Genomic DNA, 24881 nt, shown 5'->3' with positions numbered 1-24881 from the left:
ATTTTTTACATTGAGTTATAAGTACACAAACCTTCAAGTGCAAAAGAGTATTGGCAGGAGTCTGAACAAAAACACTTTTTTTTCTTAGTAATCTCCAAAGGCATGAGAAAAAAATCAATAGCGCCATCTTCTGGAATAATAAAGAACTCAGGCAAAAAGGAATTATTGTAAAACTTTGCAGGGAATGGCTTATATGTTTCTTTTTAAATAACATCGAACTTTAAAATGAAATATGATTAACTTTGTTAATCTGGCATAAATTTGCATCATCCTCATCAATGGATTGTTAAGGTGCTAATAAGAAATGACCTCATCCCTCTCTTCCTGCATTTTTTCTTCCTTTCAATCCCTTTTGGATGCACAAACCTCAACATTTCAGAGTAAGACAGTTTGGAGGTACGAAACTGCTTCTACTGAGTCAGTTTCCATCTCGCCCCAGCACTGATCGCTCTGAGAGGACACAGCTCTTCAAGGTCTCAGACAGATTTCATTCCCACCCAACCTGCAGTTCCTTAACTAGAGATGCTGGAAAATGAACCTGTGCTTTAGCACCAACAATGGGCTGCTTAGGTTCAAAAATTTTGTGCATTGCGAAGAGTTTTCTCTTTTTCGCAATTAAAAAACTCAGCAAGGTACAATTTTTTTGAAAGTACTTAGAACAAGGATAAATTTGTTTCTTGTCATGTTGAAATGAAATAATTTTTCTATCCATTTTTACCAAGTAGAAAAAAAAAATAGAATTGTACCTGAAAGTCATATGTGTCTAAATGGTTTCCATTAGATTTTTTTTTAATTTTTTGCCTTTTTACAATTACCCCCTGGAGATATATAACATGGAGAAGAAACGTCTGCATTAGAAACCTTAGGTATGCTTATAGTGTTCTGTGTTAGTTAGATACATATGTGATTTTCCCAACAGTGCTTTCACTTTTTTTTCCTGTTGTGTACCTCTGTGCTTAAGAATAAACATACTACTGTAGGGCAATTCATATTAAAGTGGCAGAAAGCCCAACTTTATTAGGCATCCATGCAAACTAAGGTGCTGATTTTTAAAGTCCCAATCTCTGCTGAATCTAAAAATAAGTTATTGTTAGGGTTGCAAAGATATTTCAGTAGGGAATGTCCTTAGAATGTAATTTAGCATACAACTTCCCTTCAGGATTTGATGCTTACCTACTACCTCATCATATTAGGGGCAGGTATCTCATTATCATTTGTATGCATAGTAATATCTGATAGGCTATTCCTACACCCACAGCAATTTCAGCATCTTCATATTGGTCCTCTCTCGCCCTTCCCACGCTTCCCCATACTCTGGAAGTGCACACTGAGAGGGTTGTTATTTATATGAGATAAACATTAGGAGAGAGCAAAACATGGGGCACATGGACCCAGATTTATATTTTTAAAAACTGTGATCCTATGCACATTTGGACGGCAATGTGACTTGTTTCCAAGTAGACATGCACAGTATTGCAGTATAAGTGACCCATGGATTTATGTTATAATCTCAAGTTTCTTTAAACAAAATACATTTCTAGATCTTATAGTTTAAAAAATAGGCCTATATGCACGGGCCCAGTTGCTGGCACATAAGATGGAGGGATGTGTTACACAGGGCATTAAAAGGAATCAGGCTCACAGCTTTCCCTAGCAGGCATGGCATAGGAACTTCCCAAAGACTAGCTTGGGGGTTGATTGCAGAGTTCTTTGGGGCACTTCTGTTTGCCCAGCCTGTTCTACAGGTCTCATGCCAGAATTCTCCAGAACTCTGGTTGAATTTCAGTAGCTATCCATTTCAATGCATTTGTTTTGTGTTTCAAGTGGGAAGAAACCTCAAAACTGTTATGGAATGTCATGTGTTGAAATCACAGTCTGTCAGCAACTGTAATTTCAAATCCCATTTTTTCCAGGGTGGGTGTCCTCATACACACACGTACAAACACGTATTTCCGCATCTGAGGATAACTGTTGACAACACTATCAAAACTGTAGTTTCATCACCTGCTCAAGTTCACAGAAGTGAATTTAGATCTATTGAACCTGATTTTTATGACATTTTCATACATATGTGCCACAATGCCTAAGTGTTTTCCCAACTTGTTCATGCTGCAACATGAACAAGTTGGGGACACCTTGCAATGTAGGGACTTTCTGATAAACTCTGTTAATTTAGATATAAATGTCATGGCTATAAATCCTCCCGGGGCACTGATTTAATTGGGTAGCCTTCCTGTTTGCCTGCAATTGATCCCTGGTCATTGAAGAGAGTGTTTCATACATATCCTGCATCTATGGGTTCACGGAAGTGAATTTAAATATATCTGATATTGAATATTGAATACACAGCTGTATTCTATAAACTAAGATTCTTTCATTTGTTGGTAAATTAGCATCATCAATTTAAACCCATTTCAAAAAATAAAATAAAAAGGCCACCCAAACCTGAAACTGGTACATGATGTAAGTGATACCTGGTATTACAGCTGCAGGTGGTACATAACATGCTAACATCCTATCCTATTCCATATTCAACGTAGGCAAGAAATTAACTCAGTCATTGAGACTTCACTTATTGGACATTTTTCAATATGACAACTTAATCAGGTGTCTCCTCTAATACTTAACGTCATTCGTTCCCTTTCTTCTTGTTTCCCGCAATAGAAGTGGGCAATATTACATGTGAGCTTTGGGCAAGCGTCATTGAGGGTATTTCCTTAATCTTTGTTAATGCAGTACATTCCGAAGAGCCTAATGCAACTATATTGAAATATATTAGAGCTGGCTTAAAGGGACATTCACATGGCTATTTTTTGGCATGGTGTTTGGACATTAAAATGGTCTAGCACATCTTAAAGTTAGGCTCGTACATTATGCTTGCCAAATGAAATCCCCTTGGCTCTGGATGTTGGGAACTTCCCCAACAACACACACACACACACACACAGAGAGAGAGAGAGAGAGAGAGAGAGAGAGAGAGAGAGCTGCAGAAAGTATATTCAGACTCACAGTAAAGAAGATTCACAGCCTAGTCTGAGCTTTTTGCCTTGCTTGTTGGTAATTTCCCACTAATCTTCCTCCTTCCCAACTCAAGGGGTAAACTGAGTTGCAAAGGAGATAGAATAAGCGCAGAAAAAGCAAGTTCCAAATTTCTCTGCATGTTTGAGAGCAAAATTCTCAGCAGGCAGAGCTAGGTTGATCTCATGTGCTAAACATAATAGGTATCTTGACTCAGAGGCTTATAACCAGCCCAGACCCATGCCCCACCGAAAGCAGAGGGGGGAATCCGTGGTATTCCAGATGTTGCTCAATAACTCCCAATATACTTGACCACTGACCATGCTGGCTGGGGCTGATGGCCACAGGGTTCCTCACATCTGACAAAAGCCTATGCTATAAGTGTGGTATACCATTTGTCTGAATTGTGTGGAAACCTAACTGCCCACTGTGAATAAGCCTTTATGACTTATTCAATCAAGATTTGTAAGTTTTTCTAGAATAGTAATATTGAGCCCAGTCCATTTGAGTTACCAACATATGCACCCTTTCTCATCTTGTGGTAGTTTCAGCCCATCAGTCCCCTTAATTATGTGAAACTATTGTCATCCCCATTGACAAAACTGGAATTCCCTGAAGCCCTTTATGTTAACAAGGTTTCTAAAGTAATCTATCCTCCTGCCTTCTTTTTTTACTAAATGATTTTTTTCCTAGTATACACCACCACACTGCAAACACAATAGCATTAGACTGAATATGCTTTAAGTTTTAATCTTAAGCGCTTGTATACTACTAGGTGCTATAAATATAACCATTCTGTACATACATATTAGTGATTCCATCATGTGGTATCCCTTTTGATACTTGGACGTTATTCACACTTTTAGGAAGATCAGAAAACATACCTGCTAATTTCACATGGGTTTAATTACTCTTACGCATTGAAACATATTTCCAAATTTGATTTATTGGGGGGAAATCTGAGTGGTAAGCAGTTTTGTATGATTTCATGAATCAGAAGTGTCTTATGCTTTGCCTGATCATTTTGTACAAACTGATTTGAAGCTGAAGTAGATGAAACTCTATTAGCTGTTATAGAGTTTTACAAAGTAATCAAACTGCATAAGAAAAGGGATACTGCATCTCTTAAATAGCAATTAACTTTTTTTTAACCATTGTTGAAATATTTCCAAATGTACCTCATTTCTTTCCATTTGTGTACTTCTTTTTTTAAGCTAAGCATGTGTGTATCAACATTTTCATTTTTAAGATTTAGAAGCAGCAGCAGAAGCTCTGTGTGTGTGTGTGTGTGTGTGTGTGTGTGTGTGTGTGTTCCTTAGTATATATGCACATCTACTGCAAAAATGACAGCATAGACCTATTATCTATATAGGATGTTCCCCCCCAAAAACCGCTTACACCTGTATACTTGTAAGCAGCCATCTTAGTTGTTTGTTAACACAGCTCTGCCAGTTTGTAACTGAAAGTTAGACAAAAAGGAAAGGGAACAATTGAGAGCACATGACCTGTACACACCTGTTCTGTATGTCATGACATTTAGGTAGTTATCAGTCATCACATTTATGCTGAACTGCATGAAAATACATAACCCGTTTAATTTCCTTTTTTCCCCCGCAATAAATGAAGTGTCAGCATGTCATTTTTCTCCAGCAATCTCTTTCTAATACCGAAATCATTTTTATATGCTAACGTATTTTTTTTAATTGCATGGCACCGTAAGGCTAATCAGTGCATGAGCAAGTTTGTAATGCTAACCAATAAAACATGATTATTTTTTTTTAAAAAACGCACATTTCTCTGCTTTATTGAATGTGACCGAGTCACGCTTTTCATTCACCATTGCTTCTCTTTTTCCACTGTCTGTGATTTGCTTGCCAGGAGGAGCTACTATTCTTACTCCTACTACCTGTAAGTAGAAATGGGTGACTTACTTCTTTACGTGTTTGAAGATGCAGTATCCCTTTTCAAAAAAAAAAAAAAAGGGACAAAAAGTATTAATACTTTGCTACATTTTTCCATATAATTTTGGTTTTCTTTTTTTTAGGAGCTAAACATTTTCTAAGGCTTTTCGCTTTTATTTTTAAAGGGATATTGTATTCTAAATGAATGTAGAAACATTATTTCTATATATCTATTTGTTTCTTTCAGTTTCACTACAATTTAATTTTCATTCTAAAATCAAGTTTGGGCTTCTTTCTAGGTTCATGTAATGTGATAGGTAGTTTTCTTCATCAAGCAGTGAACTGGACTCAGCTCTAATCTGAGGCAGAGTGAAGTCTTCCCACTTCAGGGGAAGAAATGACAGGGAATGTACACTGTTTCTCACAGCACCCACCACCCAGAAAGAAAGAAAGAAAGTAGCTAGGCTAAACTTTAGGATGGTGCTAGAGTGTGAGTCTGCTTTAAACTCCACTTCTGACACCATGTGTTGTGTCTGTAAATGACCTCAAACACAAAGGGCTCTTGAGAAACCCGCCCAACCAGATCCATTTGTGCAGATCCCTTACACACGAAGGTGGTGTTCATGTGTTGGTGTTCTTTTACAAAATAAAAATGTGTAAAATGTGCAATGGTTGAAGGAAGCTGATGCAGTAATGGGGGTGGAACTAAAAGGGTTCCCCAGTGTACGTGATGCTGACCTACATGTGAGCAATGCATACACTTGTCAGGAGCCCCACATGAAGTAAAAGTGATGCACGTTGTCCACCATCACCCAGCCAGATGAGGGCACAATGGCGGATGGGTGGGACAGCAGCTGGCGTCTTGTCAAGTAACAAAAAGACATGAGCCCTTCAAGGCTTCTGTTCATTTTGACTCTTCCACCAAAACCACCTAATTATCATTGAGAAAGTTGAAGAAGGCTTCCGGGCTCCTTCTCCTACCCTGTTCTTCTCCTCACAGTGGGGGAGATGTGATCCAGCAGCTGTTTGAAAGTGATATTTCCTCTGAGCTTGCAATGTTACGCTTTCTTTGAAGCGTTTAAGTGGTTGATCTCTCTTACTCTCGGGGAACAGACCTGTCAACAAGATCTATGCCTATCTTGTATGTTGCACATGGGATGCGTTAAATGGTAGCAACGGTCAGAATGGTTTGTAGAAGCATAGACAAAGTTTGAAGCAGCCTAATGCAGGGTTGAAAAAAGCTACTAATTCAAAACAAGCTGCCATATAATATATGTACAGGCCTGCACTTGAACAGAGCTGCCCTTCAGTAAATCTGAATCATGTATTAAATGGAGAGGGTTTTGAAATATCAATTTAAAAAAACCAAAAAACCCACTTGATTTTAAACAAAAGCTACCTAAGCTGCTGTAGCCTGACTTTGTTATCCTTGAGTTTACTATGACAAATTGCAATTCCCTTGTTAAATAACAGGACAACCAGAAGTAATTATGCTATGCAATTTTCACAAAATAATAGAGTATCTCTACTCCCTCCCTTCTTACTTAGCCAACTGCATAGGCTGATGGAGGTGAACGCTGTGGTGGTTAACAATGTCTATCTACTCTCGGCAGCCCCCAATACAAATTGCTGATTGTTTCCAAAACAAGAGATTGCATGGCCTGAGCTAGAGTACCAAAGCTATAAGGAGCTGATGGCTGCTAGCAATAATAATAATAATAATAATAATAATAATAATAATAATTTTTATTTATACCCCGCCCTCCCCAGCCAAGGCCGGGCTCAGAGTGGCTTACAAGCAATAATAAAAACAAGTTGAACGATTACAACTTAAAAACAAAATTAAAATACAACATTAAAATATTGAAACATTAAAATATTAAATGTAGCCTCGTCGCAGGAGGAGAAGGAAAAGAAAAAAGAAAGGGGGGGGGGAATCAAATTGGCTCCAAGCCAAAGGCCAGGTGGAACAACTCTGTCTTACAGGCCCTGCGGAAAGAAATCAGATCCTGCAGGGCCCTGGTCTCATGAGGCAGAGCGTTCCACCAGGCCGGAGCCAGAGTTGAAAAGGCCCTGGCTCTGGTTGAAGCTAATCTAACTTCCAATACAGATGTGTCCACAAATTAAATATTTTTACAAATCATTTGCTCTGATTCGGAGCAATGATCACAAGCACATAACACTGCTGGGGATTTTGATACCAGTTAAGACTACGGATAGCCCAAACACAAGTTGTGGGGCTGGCATAGGAAAGAGAGTTACTAAGAGAAAAGAGTGGTAGTGCTTTTAATGCATGCACCCAACAAAAATCATTTAATGGTGTATTTCATCTGCTCTACTTCCCAGTGGGGAGGAGTTGCGGTGGACCGCGTGGCCACCCACTCCCCACTGGAGGCGGGGGACCTTGTCCCCCGTTGCCTGGGGGATCCCGGCCACGTCAGAGCCCGGCCAGCCAACCCGCTGTCTGGGGGGGGGGTGGCCGGGGCCATTTAAACGGAGGAGCGAGCCAGAGGACTTCCTCTTTGCTCGCTTCCTCAATTTTGCCCAGTAACATAAACCTAATATTCATGTCCTTGTGTGAGTTATTTCCAGCGAGGGGGGGGCTGCGGGGTCTCAACAAGCAACTGTTGCACTACCTGTTTGCTTGCTGCTGACACTCTTCAGAGCTCAGTGCATAGAAGTACTTAAGATGTCCTCTAAGTTTGGTATCTATAGATCACAGCACCACAGCCTTTTCATGGAAATTAACTTTTTCATGGTTACCTACTTAGCTACTTGCAAGGCTTTAAGTACTGTTGACTTTTTAGTTTGTCTTAACCAGAAACCTAGCTGCAGTCTTCACTATCTGAAAGACTATCCTGAAGGGTTTTTATGAAGTCTTATAAGAAGTGGTGCTTCAAAAATGGGTTTTGTGAAATGAAGAGATGGGACTGGTTATTCCCCCCCCCCCCTTTCCTTCCTTCCTTCCTAAATGTGGCATTAAGGCTAGTATGATGGGATTAAAGATCAGCAATAACTCTCCTATATTTTTAGTTCTTGCTATCCCATTTTTACACATGTAAAGTTCTTGACAGCTACAATTCTAAATATAGTCACTGGTAATTTTGAGGGGGAAGTGTATGCTGAGAACTCTGTGAACAGAGATTAGTGGAGGACCTGCAAATCCATGTATGAAACACAATCACAAAACTGAATTTATGCCACGTCTGCTGTAAATATATAATGAGATGATAGCTGAATATTGACAATTGCTTCACAAGCAACTGAAGGAACACCCACCACCACCATCTCATGTCTTTGTTCCCCCACTCTGGAACGAAGACACAATACTTTAAAAAGATTTAACTATGGGTGACTATTTATTAAACTTGTAGAGGTTTGCCCTGAGCATTTAATTTTTCACCACTCTTAACTATACTCGAATAGTGCAGGCTATTGTTAAAGGTAAAAACTAGGAAGGCACTCTGCCCAATTTGAGATGGGCAGTGAGGAGCTCCAAGTTAACTAAATGATGCGTGCTTTTGTTTGTTTGTTGTTCCTAAACAATATGTCAAGGAAACACCTGCCATTTACTTCCCACCCCTGCTGAAGAGTCTTGGATAGTGTCATAACTCAAGGGCGACCCTCTTGCCAAAGCGCCTTAAACCAGGGAGCAGTAGCAGGATATTTGTTAGCAGCCCCTCACCATGAAAATGCACCAGGGTGCTCCTCCATTTACCACAAGAGGAAGCTTGCTTGTGCATGGCACCCCTCATGCCACTTGCCAAGTAGAAAGTTTTGCAGGCCTTGTTCAACTCCCTCAAAAACAAATCACAATGCTGCCTTTAAAGTCAAGCTTGCCACCCCACCAGATTGGTCCAGCCAGCATCACACAGCTGGCTCAACCCCTTACCATGCTTCTTCATGGCATAGAAGTGAGGCAAACAGACCCCCATCCTGCTGCTGCAGGTTGGTAGTGCAGCTGTCTTGTTTACTGAGTGGATGTAGTGTAAATTTAGCCAAGGAACAGCTGTGTTGGGTTGACCCAGAGCAGTTCTCGACTTGCATATTTATTTAACAATTTTTGCTTTCTTGTTTATATATTCATCCAACTACTTTTCCCCCCAGAAGACTCAGAGCAGTTTCCCAACCAGGTACACAGCCAATTAGCATCAATAATCTTACCACATAGGGCATTCCAGAAAAATTCACTGGGTGGAAAAGTACCTCCAAATTATTTCCCAGTCAAGTTATGTCTTTATTACAAATTATCACTATTTATAAGGCGCTGGCCTTGGAAAATGCAGCCACAGCAACTGACACCCAACTCTTTCAATATTTCTCAGAAAGTGAAGCAAGAATGCCCAGGAGAAAGAATAGTCAGGCCAAGAAAGTATGTTGTATGTGTGGTCAGTAGTGATAATATTGGGCTACACTCAATGCATGTGTGGAATCTTAGTAGATGTTTCTGCTTCAGGCTTATTGTGGTAAAGTAGCAAAGGCTTAGCAGCACTAAAAAAACAACAACACCTCTAGCGTGGAAGCAGTCTAGGTCTACATGTGACCAAGCACACGAGGGCTGTGTTACTGAATTTGAGCAGAGACTTTTCAGCACCAAGAATCTGAATGGATCCATATCTTGTTAGCTGTAACTGCATTTTCTCAATAGTATGAGAAGAGTGTCGTTGAGTATGTCCGGAGGACATTTTCTTCTTCACCAAATCTAGACATCCCTTACAAGGCAGATTTTTTCTTAAGGAGCATGACTTCTAAGCAAGAACATGTATGCACATTTTAAAGATGTCTGTTATTTATCCATTAATATTCCAGAAATACCTTTCTCAGCTGTTCCTTAAATTACAACTGTGTCACCCATTAAGAACATTTTAATATATGTTTCATACACACATACTTAATACATAGTATATCAACATGTTATTAATATGCAGTCTATATTATGATAAACTATCCTGATGACACTTTATTTGGGATTTCACAGTTCGAAATAAACAATTGTCCTGAAAGCAGGAGTATTGATGCAATTTGTGTTTAACTGCAAATTGAGTGCTCTGTGTGCTTAATTAACACAGGTGGTGTTTTGTGGTGCTTTATCTGTGAAAAACCACCAGTATTTGTGTACTAATTAGGATAATCTAATGCAGTTGCTTGTACCTTAAGGATTCAGCCCCGCCCAGTAAACATCTAGCTTCTGCCTCTGCATATGATAGTGAATGTACACAGGTGTGTACAAATGGGAAGGATATCAGCCATATAGGAATTCCTTTGCATGCACAGTTTGGATCCTGTGAGATTCAGTTAACATTGTGAGATTCTGTGAGACTGTGTGAACAGCACAGAATTCTGTTTTTAAAAGTATAAGCACAGAAGTCAAAATATTGTTCCCCCATTTGCCACACTTCGGGGTGATGGTAGGGAACCTAATTTGTCCTACGGGGTCTCAAAACTTAGCCCACCATAGGGTTTGGGGCAAACCACGCTCGCCTGTCCTGTGAGTGAAGTTATATGATGTCAGGGAAGGGATGATTCAAGCTGCAGCTGCAGCTGCAAAAGAAAAAATAGGAATACAGTGGGTGCTCTCATACTTTCTTTGTGACCAAAATTTGGCATTTTTAAAAATATTGCATCTTTCCCCATTGTTCTGCAGGGGCGGAGGCAGGAGGATGTGGCGGGTGTGGTTTTCCCCGCGTGTCACCACTGAGGAGGGTGGCAAAATGCTGGGCGGCACTTAACGCAGGGCCTGCAGTGTGCCCGAGCCACACATCTCTCCTGGGAGAGATGTGGTGGCTTGGGCACATGCAGGCTCCGTGCTGCCCAAACGGTCGGCCTTCTGCCTCCCCCCCCCCAGCTGTAGGGCGGCTGAGTGGGAGAAGGCAGGCAGACTCCGGAGGCCCCGTGGTGCACCCCACCCCTATGGGTGGCTTCCTTCACCGCTGATGGTAACAGAAATAATTCTTTCAGCTGTGGCTTAAATGCAAGCCTGCACTGTACTGGGCTTGAAATTTAAATGGCTTGATGTCATAAGACATCAGGTGATGGATAGATGGGAAGCCTACTTCTGGATCAAGGGCTGAATCCAGTTCCTCACTTCTGGTGCAGGAGAACAGCTGGCGCCTTCATTATATACCTTTAGGCACCAGGCAAAACCCTACCTCCTCAGCCAGGCCTTTGGCTAATTAACATCCTATACCCTTTAAAATATGTTTGGTCGGGAGGGGAGGTTATTGGGGTTTTGGGGGGGGGCGGTTCTTATTTTATTTTGTTATCTTTCTATTGGTATGTTGTGAACTGCCCTGGGGTCTATGGATGAAGCGCAGTGTACAGATTGATTGATTGATTGATTGATTGATTAATTCAGAGGTGATCTGTGAGATGTAATCCTAACATGAACAGAACTATCTTCCTTTTGTTGTGCTGTTTGCATACCTTTGCCAATCTAAGCAATTGAATGATAGATGTGGTAGAAAAACCAGAAAAATGAATTCTCTGACTACAAATCAAAACATAGGTCAAAGATCGTTTGATATAATTATGCTGTTTATTTGTATAAAGGTTAAATTAAAATGGAATTTTGTTTCCAATTTGAGTATTTTGGCATAATTGCATGGAAAAACAGCAATTAAAGGGAGAGAAGAATATGAATTTGTAAACAAAAACATTTCTACACGATAAATATTATCTCACAACAAGAAATAAAAATAATGGCATGGATACAAGTTTGGATCACTGCAATGTGTAAATTTGTCCTGTAAACTTCTAAGAGTAGCTTCATCATTGGCAGTAGCAAGTTGGAAGCACAAGTGCTTAATGTTTCCAATGCTTGCACTGTTCTTGACAGGCTCCTTGTGAAACTAAACCTGAACTCTCAATTCTACCCACTTGAAAGCAAGTCCAACTGAAATATTTCCAACTTATTTCTGAGTTGATGTGGTTAGGATCAGGCTGCAGGTTACTAAAGATGAAAAGTGCCCAAGTTGAATACCCTTCCTGTGCAAGTTCCTTTCCAGACATTACAACGGCAACTCATCATCTGAAACTGCAAGGCACTTGAACATTTTCGTGGTTGTGGGTACCAGAGCGTCTAAAGCTGCTCTTAAGTTTGAGAGATTCTTTCACTTTGGTACTGTTACATGTTATTGATCACCAGATGGAAAAATTATGATGACTTTCATTTTTTTGCTTTTTTCTTTTGGCTTTTGGCTGGGCAGCAAACTTGCTAAGAAACGCAAAGATGCAATGGGAAACGCCAGGCAAGAAATGACCCATATGGTGAACGCAATGGATAGGAGTTACGCTGATCAAAGCACGCTTCATGCAGAGGACCCTCTCTCGGTCACCTTTATGGATTCCCATAACTTCAGTCCCAGATGTAAGTACAGTAGTGGCAGAGCTTAAATGTTCGTTGTAACTGAAGCTGGCAACTTGCTTTGTTTCTGTGTATAGGTGCTCTGTAGAGGTGCTGTTACATTTACACTAAATAAATTAATTTAGTGAGACACTTGAACTACAGTGGTACCTCGGGTTACATATGCTTCAGGTTACATACGCTTCAAGTTACACACTCCGCTAACCCAGAAATAGTGCTTCAGGTTAAGAACTTTGCTTCAGGATAAGAACAGAAATTGGGCTCCGCCGGCACAACAGCAGCAGGAGGCCCCATTAGATAAAGTGGTGCTTCAGGTTAAGAACAGTTTCAGGTTAAGTACGGACCTCCGGAACGAATTAAGTACTTAACCTGAGGTACCACTGTATGCAACAGTCACACCCAACCCCAATTTTGGGTGATGGCCCCCCTCCTCCAGCCACTCCCAGTAGCAGTACAGCCGTAGCTTGGATCTCAAATGCTTTGACTTCCAAACAAATCGACTCCCAGAAGTTGAAATTGAAACCCGGAAGTGAGTGCTCCAGTTTCTGAACGATTTTCAGAAGCCAAATGACTTCTGCAGCTTCTAATTGGCTGCAGGACGGTCCTTGGTTTTCAAACGGTTCCAGGAGTTGAACAGACTCCCAGAACGCATTCTGTTCGAGAACCAAGGTACGACTGTATTGGTTCAGGAAGATCCCTCTCAGGCCAAACCTCCAGAGAGTATTTTTGGCAGGCGTGGTTGGCTGCAGGGTATTGAGAACTTCCCATCAATGATCTATACACTGTAAAAATGTAGTATCATGTGACAGCCCTCTAAGACATTCAAAGTACATTGTTGACTTAGCTGGTCCCTTTCCTAACTAGTGTACTATCTGGCTCAGAGATTGCTGCAAGCTGTTTGGGACAAAAAACATGGATTATGAGACTAGGTACCTTTTTGCCCAGCCTAGTTATTTCTACCATTTTCTAGGTGCTCATGTAATAGCAAGCACGATGGTAGCATTCTTAAGAAAAGAGCATATGTTGGCCCTTCTTTCCTTAGCCAAGATAAATCAATTAACTCTCTCAGTGCCTTGCTGTGCCCTGTTCTAGTGATAGTCCATATGTCAAATTTTCCACTTGAAGGGTGGGTTAAAGACACTATGGGGGATTCAATTTGAGAGGGGTGGTAAGTGCTCATGGTAGATTACCTCTTCTCCTCAGTCTCAGGTTTGTACCTTGAAATATCTTTTTTCCTTCCCTACTGGAACAATTTGTTCCATTAGTTCCTGCAAGAGTGGGAGAGAGACCCTGCAGGAGCCCAATCCAAGGATGAGGGAGAAGACCTCCTTCTCCACAGGTCTTCCACAGGAGGGTGGCCTTCTCCCTCACCATTGAATTTGGCTTCCACTCCTCTCTCTAAAATGGGGTGAGCTCCCGTTGCTTGGTCCCTGCTCCTGCCAACCTAGCAGTTCGAAGGCATGTCAAGTGCAAGTAGATAAATAGGTACCGCTCCGGCGGGAAGGTAAACGGTGTTTCCGTGCGCTGCTCTGGTTTGCCAGAAGTGGCTTAGTCATGCTGGCCACATAACCCAGAAGCTGTACGCCGGCTCCCTCGGCCTATAGAGCGAGATGAGCGCCCGCCACCCCAGAGTCGGCCACGACTGGACCTAATGGTCAGGGGTCCCTTTACCTTTTAATGCAATGGAAGGCCAATTTTAAGACATTTGTAGGGCTTAAGCAGTTGGTTTGGGATGCCAAAGCCTCCACAGTCCTTGGCTGTTCCCAAAGAAAGCTAATTATCAGCCAGTGAAATCGGAAATTCTTCTCTTGCTTAGAAATAATTTGGAAGTGTTAAAAAGCTCACTTTTCCTTTAAAGTGAGTGTTTATGAGCCCATGCAGTTCTTTTCCATGCCTGCCTTGGGAGAAAGGCTCCAAGATCCCTAAAAGGAACAGTATGTAAATTAGGCTTAATATGCCATAATTTACTAAGAGTGTAGTGTGAAAGTAAGGTGTCCACTTGCTGATTTAAGTACTTGTGATGTTTCACTTTTCTTTCATCAGAGAATTTGCTGATGAATGTTTCAATCAAGGGCATTTCAGCTACGCCCTGTGAAAAACACAGGGTGCATTTAGGCTAGAACTGAGTTTCTAATAGCAGCAATTGCTTCCTAACTGTTCAATTAGCTGTTGGCAGCTGCACTGGCAAAACTACCTGAGAGTTTACTCTGTGGCTGTCAAGCACAAATGTTTAGAAGATAGCCTAATTGGGTCGTAGTGGATAATTTTGTGCGTTTATGGCATTGTGTAAAATGCAAACATTGCTTTCAACAAAGCAGACTGTGTGTTCTCTGTTTCACTAATAGACACTGCTATGTGACTTTATAAAATTATCTATGTTTCTTTATTGATAAAACAAAAAATACACCAATTGAAGGTAATGTATTTCTTCACGAGCTTTGTTTTCCTGCAGTGCCCAATGATCCACTTGTGCCGACTGCTGTGTTAGGTGAGGACCTAGTCCATAATCTCTTCCTTCATGGATTTCATCTCCTTGCATGGTTTATAACTCCTGTCAACCAATATATTTACTGGGTGTCTAAACAGCTTGTTTCAGACTGAAAATATAAGCCTGCTGTTGGCAGAACATTCGGGTGTACTCATTTTCCTCGGGCAACATCAAACAGTCAAGAGAAATGAACGGCCTTCCTGGGCTTGAAATGTGCACTGGAAGCTGGTTTCTCCCTCACTTTGGGAGGCTAATTGTTGGTTTTCACAGCTTAATTGGTGGTTGCTTCAGTGATATTTTTGTTTTCAAAGCTGACCTTGCTTTAGAAACAGTGGTGGTTTCACATATTCAACCTGATATGGTAGTGTGATTATGGATGCTTCCAAAAAGGCATTTATTGTAGGATCAGTGCTACTCATGTATGGAGGTTTCTTTCAGTGTCCACACAATGTGTCAGCATCAAAATGCCAGTCTATATACCCTCCCCCTGCATTTAATCCCCATTTCCCCTTGCCAACACCAAAATCCAATGTGGTTTTTTTAAAAAAAGAGTAGCGACCAGTTTGCAGCAAGTGACTTTTTAGCCATATTATGCTCCTGTCTGGAAGCACCCTATATCACTGATCTTCTGCAGAATAAAATTTGCTTTTAAAACTAAAAACTGGCATTGAAATAATAACCAATTGATACCTCAAAGTTTGTTTCGAAGCACCACCGCTGCAAGCTACTGGGGAAACTAGAGCACAAAGAGGGAGGATTCTGAAACCAATATTAAAGATCGGAAAGGGACTTTTCAGGAGACAAGACTAAATAGAAAATGAGTATTCAGCTTCTATTGTTTAGAGTTGCATTCCCCAAAGGAGACAGTCCTTAGCTTTAAGGGTGCTGTTGAGTCCCACTTTTGAGATGCATATTTCCCATTTGTACCACTCTGTGACACAGACAGTCGGTTAACTAGCTTCCTTCTTAGAAAATATATTACCTTGTGGCAGTTTTCCATGCCCTGGTTAGATTACTATACAATACTTTACACGAGGCTGCATTTGAAGGCTGGTTGGGCTGTTAACAGTGACATCCGGAAACAAGCACATCCTGTTCTTTACTAGCTACCAATTTGTTTCCACATACAATTTGAAGGGCTGACTTTGACCATAAAGCTATAGACAGCCTAGGGCCTGGCATCTGAAGAACCGCCTTCTTCTGTATGAACTTACCTAATTGTTGAGATCATCATAGGAATCCCACTTCTAGTGCACCCATGTTCTTTAAATGTGGTGGGTGTCCACCAGCGACAGGGCCTTGCAAGTGGCACCTCATCTGTACAATTTTCACCGCTTGTGTGTGTTTTCCCATCCATGTTTTGAATGGCTTAAGAAGTATGACTGGTGCTTTTACATAGCTCTCAATTTTTCTTATTTACTTACTTGTTGGGCGTTTTCAATAATATTGGAATCTCCCTGGGAGATTTTATATTGAAGGGTAAGGTAGAAATGTTTTAGAGAGAAAAGGGTCTATCAAATATCCTGGTCCCAAGTAATTTCGGGTTTTATAAGTCAAAGCCCGCAACTGGCAGTGCGTCGAGAAACACAATGTGTTCAAATCTGTGCAGTTCAATTGAACCAATGGAAGTTTGAAATTATCTACAAAGGAAATTCCATTAAAACGCACAGAGGTAATCTAACCTAGATGTTATAAGAGCCTAGATAGGAGAAGAAAAGACTAAGGAGAGAACCCGATAAAAGTTTGGAGTGAAGTCCCTAAGATGGTTGGATGGCACCTTGTACGCCTCATTTTGGCAACTCCTGCAGCCAAGCTGGTGCCAAAAGTATTGCTCTGCTTTGATTTGGACCACATCAGCGATGCTGAGGGGGGGAGTCTTTCTTTCTGGGCAGCCCAGGACCTCCATACACACTGCCCAGGCTTGCACCTCAGAGAATTCGCTTTGGTGCTGCTAATGCAGCCCTTTGACTTCACCCCCAGAGGCGCACTCCATTTTCCTTCAAGACAGACGAATGCAAACAATAATAGATGGGAGGAACTACAGCCGTAGCACTTTGCGTCACAAGTGCTACTTGAACAAGGAGTGTCAGGTCCAGATTTAATGGCACCCTCAGCCTGCCAGTGCACTTCCCACAGAGTAGGCCAAAGACTATCAAATCATCAGTAGTACTGCATTGTTGTTAAGGATGAGGCCTAACAAACTCAGTCCAGACGTTACCAGATCCAGAAACCCATTCAACATTTCTTTTGCCATTCCCAGTCCATATCTGCAGACAGCTTAATCCTGAAGCCTAATCAGCATGTGATTCAAGATAGAGTCCTATGGAACCTACCTGACAGGTAGCAGCAACCATTAAAATATTGTCTCCCAGTCTCCCATACAGTAATCCAGAAGGATATCTTAGTTGAATCAAAGGCCAGCATAGGAACATTTGTTTTATCCTTTTCCTAGCATAAATCAACCAGTAGTACAACCAAATGAACTCAAGTGCTAAATGCTGGCCAGAAACTGCATTGAAATGGATCCAAATTCAAATGGAAACTGATGCATACCCAAAAAGCTTATCACCGTATAGTGACCGCCTCAAATTCCCACACCCTTTGCCATATTGAATTCAAGCATCCCCCTCCCCTCCCCAAAATACATGGCAGTTTGGGGGCTTTGGACATGATTTTATAACATGAGGAATAAAAAATTTAGATGTCCGTGTCTCAGGCCCTTTGGAACTTGTTATAACTTTCTGAGCTAAAAGAGTTAGGCCAGAATCTAAAAAACCATTTTAGCTGTTATCTAAGGTTAGAGCACATCCCATGGGACTTTGAACTACAGATTCCCTTGCCATATCACAAACTGTTTTTAAAAATACCCCCATTTTTGTTTTTAAAAAGCAGCTTACAATGTGGCACAGGAAGTGGTGTTTGAGAACCACACTTCCCTGTCTTATCTTAGGTGGATGGAGCTAGTTCATTGTACATATTACATTTTTATCTTGCCCTTATAATAAGGAGCTTAGGTTGGCTTCCATGGTTCCCTTTCCCCTTTATTCTTTAAAAAACTTTGTGGAGTAGGCTGGGAATTTGCCCAAGGCCATCCTATGGGCTTCATGACTGGGTAGGGATTTGAAATCAGGTCTACTATACTATAATAGTAGCCCCAACTCAGGGCTCCATAGCTGGTCAGATATATGGATGTGGGTCTCCTATTCACACATTCAGCATTGTGTCAAATGTCCCATGCTTTTTCTTCAGCCATTTAGTAATGATTTGATTACAGCTTTAAATTATAATTAACATATCTAAATAATTGCTAATTTTAAACTCGCTGATTGGGTGCTGTTTTCCTAATCCTTTTCATCAAGAGGCTCTTGCTGCCATGTACTCACTAAACAAGTATATTTGATGTGACATTAGAGCTATCAAAACCTCCAACTGAGTTAGGTGAAACAAATCTTTTGACATGCAAAGGTTAATCTGTTCGAATTTTAGTGAGACAGGCAGCTGTGAAGAGCAACCCCAGGGCAAAACTGAAAGGCGGCCTGACAGTTTCAGCATGCATTCACATCACAGTGTGGCTTGTTGTTTGTTGTTCATTGACAAATATTATTTACGTGAGGCAAAATGTCTTAGTTGGAGTTCATAAGAGCTTGTATTTATGTTAGAGATTTGATACCATTGCTCATTCTTCCTTTTTTATATTTGACATTTCATTTCATTTCATACATACATACAAAAAAATGGCTTTGTAATATGTGCATGTCTGTGGTGATTAAAATTGCACAAAGTTGTTTAGATTTCTTTATGATTCCAAAATTGTAGAAGCTATTTTAGTTACCATTGTTACAAAGCTTCTACAGCTTTTAAGCTTAGCTTTGACTGTTTTCTAACATAAAAAAAGTTTTCGAATGTCTCAAGATTTATTTGCTTTTTTTAATGCTTCAATGGGCTACAGTCCCTATAACTGGTAAGTATTTGAGGAGACAGGGTGAGTGTGTTGAGATGTCACACTGAACCATAGAACACATAGCCATGAAACATAGTTTCAAGTTAGCTTATTTCAAACAAAACATAATTAACATTAACCAGGGTTTTAGCTGTTCAAACAACATGCATTACTGTTCAGAATCAACCTATTACTAAACAAAAGCTTCTAAACTAATTCTCCTCAGAAGAGGTAAACTGGGATTGCACAAGTCTAAGCCTTGCATAGGCTGATCCCCATCCTGTGGAACTATGCTTTATAGTATATTGTGTGAATGTTGGCTGGGTAAATGAGGTGATTTATATTACAAGATACATGGTATAATGAATGAAATACTATCTTTAATATGACTTTGATTTGTCATTCACACTGTTACTCAGTTTAATGAAGCACACAATGATTCAAATTAAAACCCCATGAGATCATTTAAGGAGTGGGGTTATTTACTTTAATATAATAACATGGTTGCTTTTATGGTACTTAAAAATGACTTTGGATTTGATCTTTGTTGGACTTTGATATGTGTCTGTTTTGAAATAGGACCCCTCTTTGTTCAGTTCAAATGTTTCTTGTTGGTGGAGTCAGATCAGTGTGGAAGAAGTAAATTCCTAAAATTCAGATTTGGAATGCAAGTAATCTGCTACCAAATTGGAAGCTTCTGTGTTCTGTCAGCATCTTGTACAAGATTGGTTCAAAATAAATGTGAAATAGTTGTAGAAGATGACTATTGGCAAAGCTCTGCCATACAATACAGTCACACATGTGTTTCTTTTTCATGTATTTTCCAGGTGTATTTCCCATGTGTTGGCTGGGGAAACTGTGGCTAGCAAGCAGCTGGATAGGGCTCTATCATGCTAGACAAGTGGATTCTTATAGTCATTCTGAAGCTGTCAAACCCAAGTTTAAATTTGAACATATACCTATGTCAATGGAGTGGGATTTCAGTTGAAGGAGTTGATGTGTTTGAAAATGTGAAGGGCCTTTAGCTGTATCTGATTGTACTGATGCTAACATCAAAGCGTCATTTTATGCTGTGTGCACTAGGTACTCTGATCGTCAGATTAACTTTTATTTGTTAATGTATATTCTTCTCTAAAACAATCTGTGTTGCTTAACTAGGTAACTATGTTATAATATAATGCAAAATTGGCATAGCAGGATCAGATCAGGGTAGCGAGGTGGATTTTCCAGAAAATTTTGAACAGGGGTAGCTTGTATAGGGAAATTTTAAGTTTACACTGAATTTTTTTTCTGATGTCCCGGAGAGTGGTGTAATTTGACATGCTTATTTTACATGTTTATCATAAGAAAATTACCTTATGTTAATTTTTTTTGTCTAAATACATCACAAGTGTTTGACCAGAAATACACAAGAAGGAAAAACTAAAGCATGCTATGTGGTCTAAATGGTATATAATGTAAAATAAATTGTGCTGGAATACTTGTAAAAAATTAAAAACAATAGCATGTACTTCCCCTGCATTTTTTACGGGGGGTGGGACCAAAGGTACAGAAAACTCTTGCCACTAATAAATTTGAGCAACACAAAGAAGTTGCTATGGCTTTTCACCTGAAAACATTAACGACAACTTTAAAACCAGAAACTTGCCTAATACTGTATTTGCATCCACTCATTGTTACTTAATGAACATCCAAAATGGGGGGGGGGGGGTCGTCCATGGCAAAATAAAGCACTGTTTGTTTGTTTTTTTCTTCTTTTGGACATTTTTCCAACTTGCACCACTGAATGAAGTGAATTTTGTCCATTCTGTTTCTGGTGCCTGGCCAGATACCTCCAAAAACACTTAAGCAGAGTGTGAAGACAACAGCCCTCTCTAAAAACAAGATCCCTTTGAGAGTCTTAAAGGCCAACAATGGTTCAGTTTACGTTGCACATACCGATTATTTCAGGGTGAACTCTTTTTGTGCAATAGTTCTTTTTCTCTCTCTCCCCCTCCAAAATCTCCAAGGGTACATGAATTACCTCTGTGCAGCAGCCATAAAATGTAAAGCCAGCCTCTGGTCCAAGCAAGATTGACAGCTTTGCTTGAAGCATTTACTCTTATCATGTTCTTAAGGGAAGATAGATCACAGAGAGCAAGTCCATGTGAACTTGTAGCAGGTCTTGAGGGCTCCAAGGCAGCCATAAATAGAAGGTTACTGCTTACTCAGTATGTGTATGGGGCATATAGAGGTTGCCCCATACACATGTTGTAAGCTACCCTGAGGCCCATCAGCTGTATAGAAAAGTTGAACAGCAGTTTGAGCCTATTCTGGCAATTTGTGCTGACTAGAGTTGGCCAACGCAAACTGAGTTCAATTATTTACTGCTGGACAGTGAATTTGATTTAAAAAGGGGGGGGGGCATGTAAAATTATCTTCTGTGCTGTCATCCTGGTCCCAGGTGGAATTAGCACTGCCTAGTTCTCAAGATAAGAACAGACCTTTTTCCAAAACAATGCTTTTCAAAAAGCCAGAACAAATTTGTTGTGTGCACATTCCTTATTGTGGCTTCCAAAACCTTTACAGAGTGCAGCAGCGAGCTGATTTAAAACTGGACTGTATCTTGGAGTATTTGAGTTTGATTATTATTCTCTGGATTAATATCACCACAGATGAAAACCACAGTGCAACAGCAGAGTCAAGTCGTCTGCTCGATGTACCTCGCTACCTCTGCGAAGGAACAGAGTCGCCATACCAAACAGGCCAGCTACATCCTGCTATAAGAGTAGCTGATTTGCTGCAGCATATCAACCTCATGAAAACATCTGACAGCTACGGTTTTAAAGAAGAATATGAGGTAAAAATGTCAACAGCTGTGTTTTTTCAATAACTTAGGAGAGGCCCGTTGAGAGTACAGCTTCTTGTTTTCACGAGTTCTTAATTACAAGAAGATTAAAATGAATGTTTAATTGGGATTAAATTGTTAAAAGACCACTTCTCTGTGAACCATGAGTCAATGAAATAATCCCAAAGAGAAACTTTGAAATTTCATTGCTTTAGATGCTATGTCATAAAGCATTACAGAGGGTGTGCTTGAAACATCCACTCTCTACCGAAAGTCCCTCCAGTTCTGCAGCAAATTTTTCATAACCATTTTTAAGTCAGCTGTTTTAACACTGATATTTATGTCAGATAACTGGTTGCTATCAGGGTATGGAGAGAGGAGGATTGTGATAGGTGGATCCATCCAACCCTACCTGGTCTCAGGCTTTTGGTTGGCCACTGTGGGAAATGGGGTGGTAGACTAGATAGGCCACTGGACTCCTTATGTTGACGTGCATAAACCCTGTAAAAAAATTCAGGGTACAGGGACAGTGTACAGAGCCTATAGCAGAGGCAGATTTGGACCAGTGTGACCACATTGGGAGCTGACTCTAGAGGGTGCTGCAGGGCTTTGGAACTATAATGCAGTGAATTGAGAGAACAGAAGGCGAGGAGCAGGGGGTTCCAAATTTTTGCCTCATACAGGACTGGAATTTTAAAGACCAAAATCTGCCACTGCCCATACCCATGTTTGAACAGCATGGGCAAGCCATAAAAATGACTTTACTGTGAATGAGAAGCATGCTAGTACAAGTCCATATTGTGGTGTTTCACTAAAGAAATACTTGATTTATTTTTGTCAGTGTGACAGAAATCATTTTTAACTGGGAAATTCTTTCTTCACAGGTTTACCTATTTGTTGTTGGACAATTTATGTTATTTGTATTAGGGATGGAGAAACAGGCAAAAGCAAGAAGCACACACTTTTTGCAGTTTAAAGTAGCAGGCCTTGAATTTGCTCAGTGTTTGCTTCTGCCCCCATCAGAAGTTTCCAGACCAGTTATTACATTTATTTCTAATGGGAAAATGTAGGTGGTTGCTATTTTGAATACTAAAACAAATGTTGAAATAAATGCAAAAATATGTGTGAATTATAATCTCATCTCCCCCCCCCCTTTTTTTAAAAAAAATAAAGAGCTTCTTTGAAGGGCAGTCAGCTTCTTGGGATGTGGCAAAAAAGGATCAAAACAGAGCAAAGAATAGATATGGAAACATTATCGCATGTAAGTTAAAAGTGGATATTTCATTATGTTGATGAATAGTAAACTCGTACAGCATACCTGGTTCCCCCATCCATCCAGTTTCCCTGTCTGGTAGATTTGGTTGAGAAATGGTGGCTGAGCATCATGGTGAGTCTGAGTGGAGATCTGAACAGCTCTCCCTATTCCTGGTCCATCACTTTTATCACTACACCACATTGATTATATCTACATCATGCAGATTATAGGGCCACAATTGTTGACTGAATCATATTTTACCTTTATAATGAGAGATCAGGGGAAGTTAAGTTTGACAATTTCTACTTAGAACATGGTTCAATGGATTGATTGTTGCCTAGCAACAACATGAGAGGGAACCCTGGTCCCTTGCTATGCTGTGTAGCCTTTCAGCTGAAGTGGTGCTGGGTGGAGGTGGTAGGTGTGTTGAAGGAAAATAGAGTTGTTGTTGTTATACTCCACCTACCTCCCTGAGGGGGCAAAGCAGCTTACAGATAGAAATATGGTCAGATATTTACTTATTTATGTACAGATAAAGGGTAATTTTAAATAATGTTATAATAATCAGAAGTGAATGAAGGGATGAGAGAAAGGGGTAGTAAGATACAAGTAAAAAGTTTTTTTTCTGCAAACCAATTTCCCCTCTCTTTAGTTCTTTTAAAATTTAAATTAACATCTCACTGCATTTCTGTTACACTGCTACACCATATTTGATTTTTCAGTTGTCTACCGCTGGTGCATTCTGATGCAGTGATTAGAATCAAAGAACCCTGACAGATCCTCAGGAGTAAAGCTTTTCATAGTTAAGACCAAAGCACAAACAAAATTTGATTACCATTTTACAACAAGAATAGCATCTGCTATCACTGTGCTAGTGGGAAAACAGCTGATAAAGGCTTAGATTTCTCTGTCCATCATATTCAGATGTGTGAAAGAGTATGCATTCAAATCACAATTTTTCAAGAGCTGAACATTTTAGTGATTGTGGTGGGCCAGATTCTTAACTGTTGAGGGTTCAGTTCACATACTACCTTTGGTAGTGATAAAGGCACCAAGAGATTACACTATGTGCCATTATTGCTTGGTGAGCTGTGTTTTTTGTGACTTTCCTCCTGAAAAGCCTTTTTACTCCACTGGGGGATGGGGAATAAATAGGACTGTCTGTGAGTGCATCTTCTTCTTCCCCGTTCCTCCAATACACTGATAATTTCTCTGATGGCCTTTCTCAATCGCCCTGCTTGTAAACTAATTCCACCGAGCCATTTGAGTGGACCAGCCTTTCCCAACATGGTGCCCACCAGATATTTTGGACTGCGACTCCCTGACAATTGTAGCATAAAAATATCTGGAGGGGGCTAGGATGGGGGGAACTATACTAGAGTGATGTGCAGCATATCCATGCCACTGCAAATCCACCTAAATGACAGTGTGAAAAGTAAATTTCTCATATGACAGGTTGCTCTTGAGCTAAAGCTCATCACAATGAAGCAGCTGCCACATGGAACTATTTAAAGTAGCTGTCATGCATCAAAGACTGAACTAAGCTATGAAGTCTAGTTTAAGACAGCTATATATGCCCCTACTTATCATCATCCATTGCATATACACATATTTCAGTGGAACTCCTAAAAAAAGAAGTGTGTTGCTTCTGCTCAGGTGAAAGTTTAAACACCAGAGTAGTCAATATAGGGCCCTCCAGATGTTTCTGAACTCCACCAGCCAGCATGGTCTATTGTCAGGACTTTCTCCTGAAACATCTGTAGGGCTTCATGTTGGCAATCCCTGGATTAAAGGCATCCACTAAAATGTCTGTTTTGTTAGATGCCAATATATGCTAGTCCAGTCCCTTCTATCATTGTTTACATCCATCCATACCTATTGTACATTTGTTCTGGACAAGTTTTGACTCCCACAATATATTTACAGATGACCACTCAAGAGTGATATTGCAACCTGTGGAAGATGATCCTTCTTCAGACTACATTAATGCTAATTACATTGATGTAAGTAGATGATACCGCTTGGTCTTTTTCTTTCCAGCTTCTCTCTGTGAAACTTTTTTGCATGCAATTCCTACAAACTGAATGAC

General features: G+C 40.4%; 1 protein-coding gene across 15 annotated transcripts in view; it reads left to right on the top strand.

Annotated features, from left to right (window-relative positions):
• The window catches only part of PTPRK (protein tyrosine phosphatase receptor type K), a 333584-nt gene that overhangs the window by 288708 nt on the left and 19995 nt on the right, over positions 1–24881 (top strand). For 5 of the 15 annotated variants that reach the window (XM_080999492.1, XM_080999497.1, XM_080999495.1 and 2 more), the window contains exons 15-20: positions 12125–12285; positions 14735–14770; positions 18720–18731; positions 21365–21549; positions 22711–22798; positions 24719–24795. In XM_080999492.1, the coding sequence (XP_080855618.1) occupies positions 12125–12285; positions 14735–14770; positions 18720–18731; positions 21365–21549; positions 22711–22798; positions 24719–24795 (559 nt within the window). Of the gene's footprint in view, positions 1–824; positions 867–4896; positions 4927–12124; positions 12286–14734; positions 14771–18719; positions 18732–21364; positions 21550–22710; positions 22799–24718; positions 24796–24881 lie in introns of all 15 variants that reach the window. The other 10 variants (XM_080999488.1, XM_080999487.1, XM_080999486.1 and 7 more) reach the window with 5 other exon arrangements.

This window comes from Podarcis pityusensis, assembly GCF_964106645.2.
Source record: "Podarcis pityusensis genome assembly, chromosome: 3".
Taxonomy (NCBI): domain Eukaryota; kingdom Metazoa; phylum Chordata; class Lepidosauria; order Squamata; family Lacertidae; genus Podarcis; species Podarcis pityusensis.
This window is presented reverse-complemented; position numbering and strand designations above follow the sequence as displayed.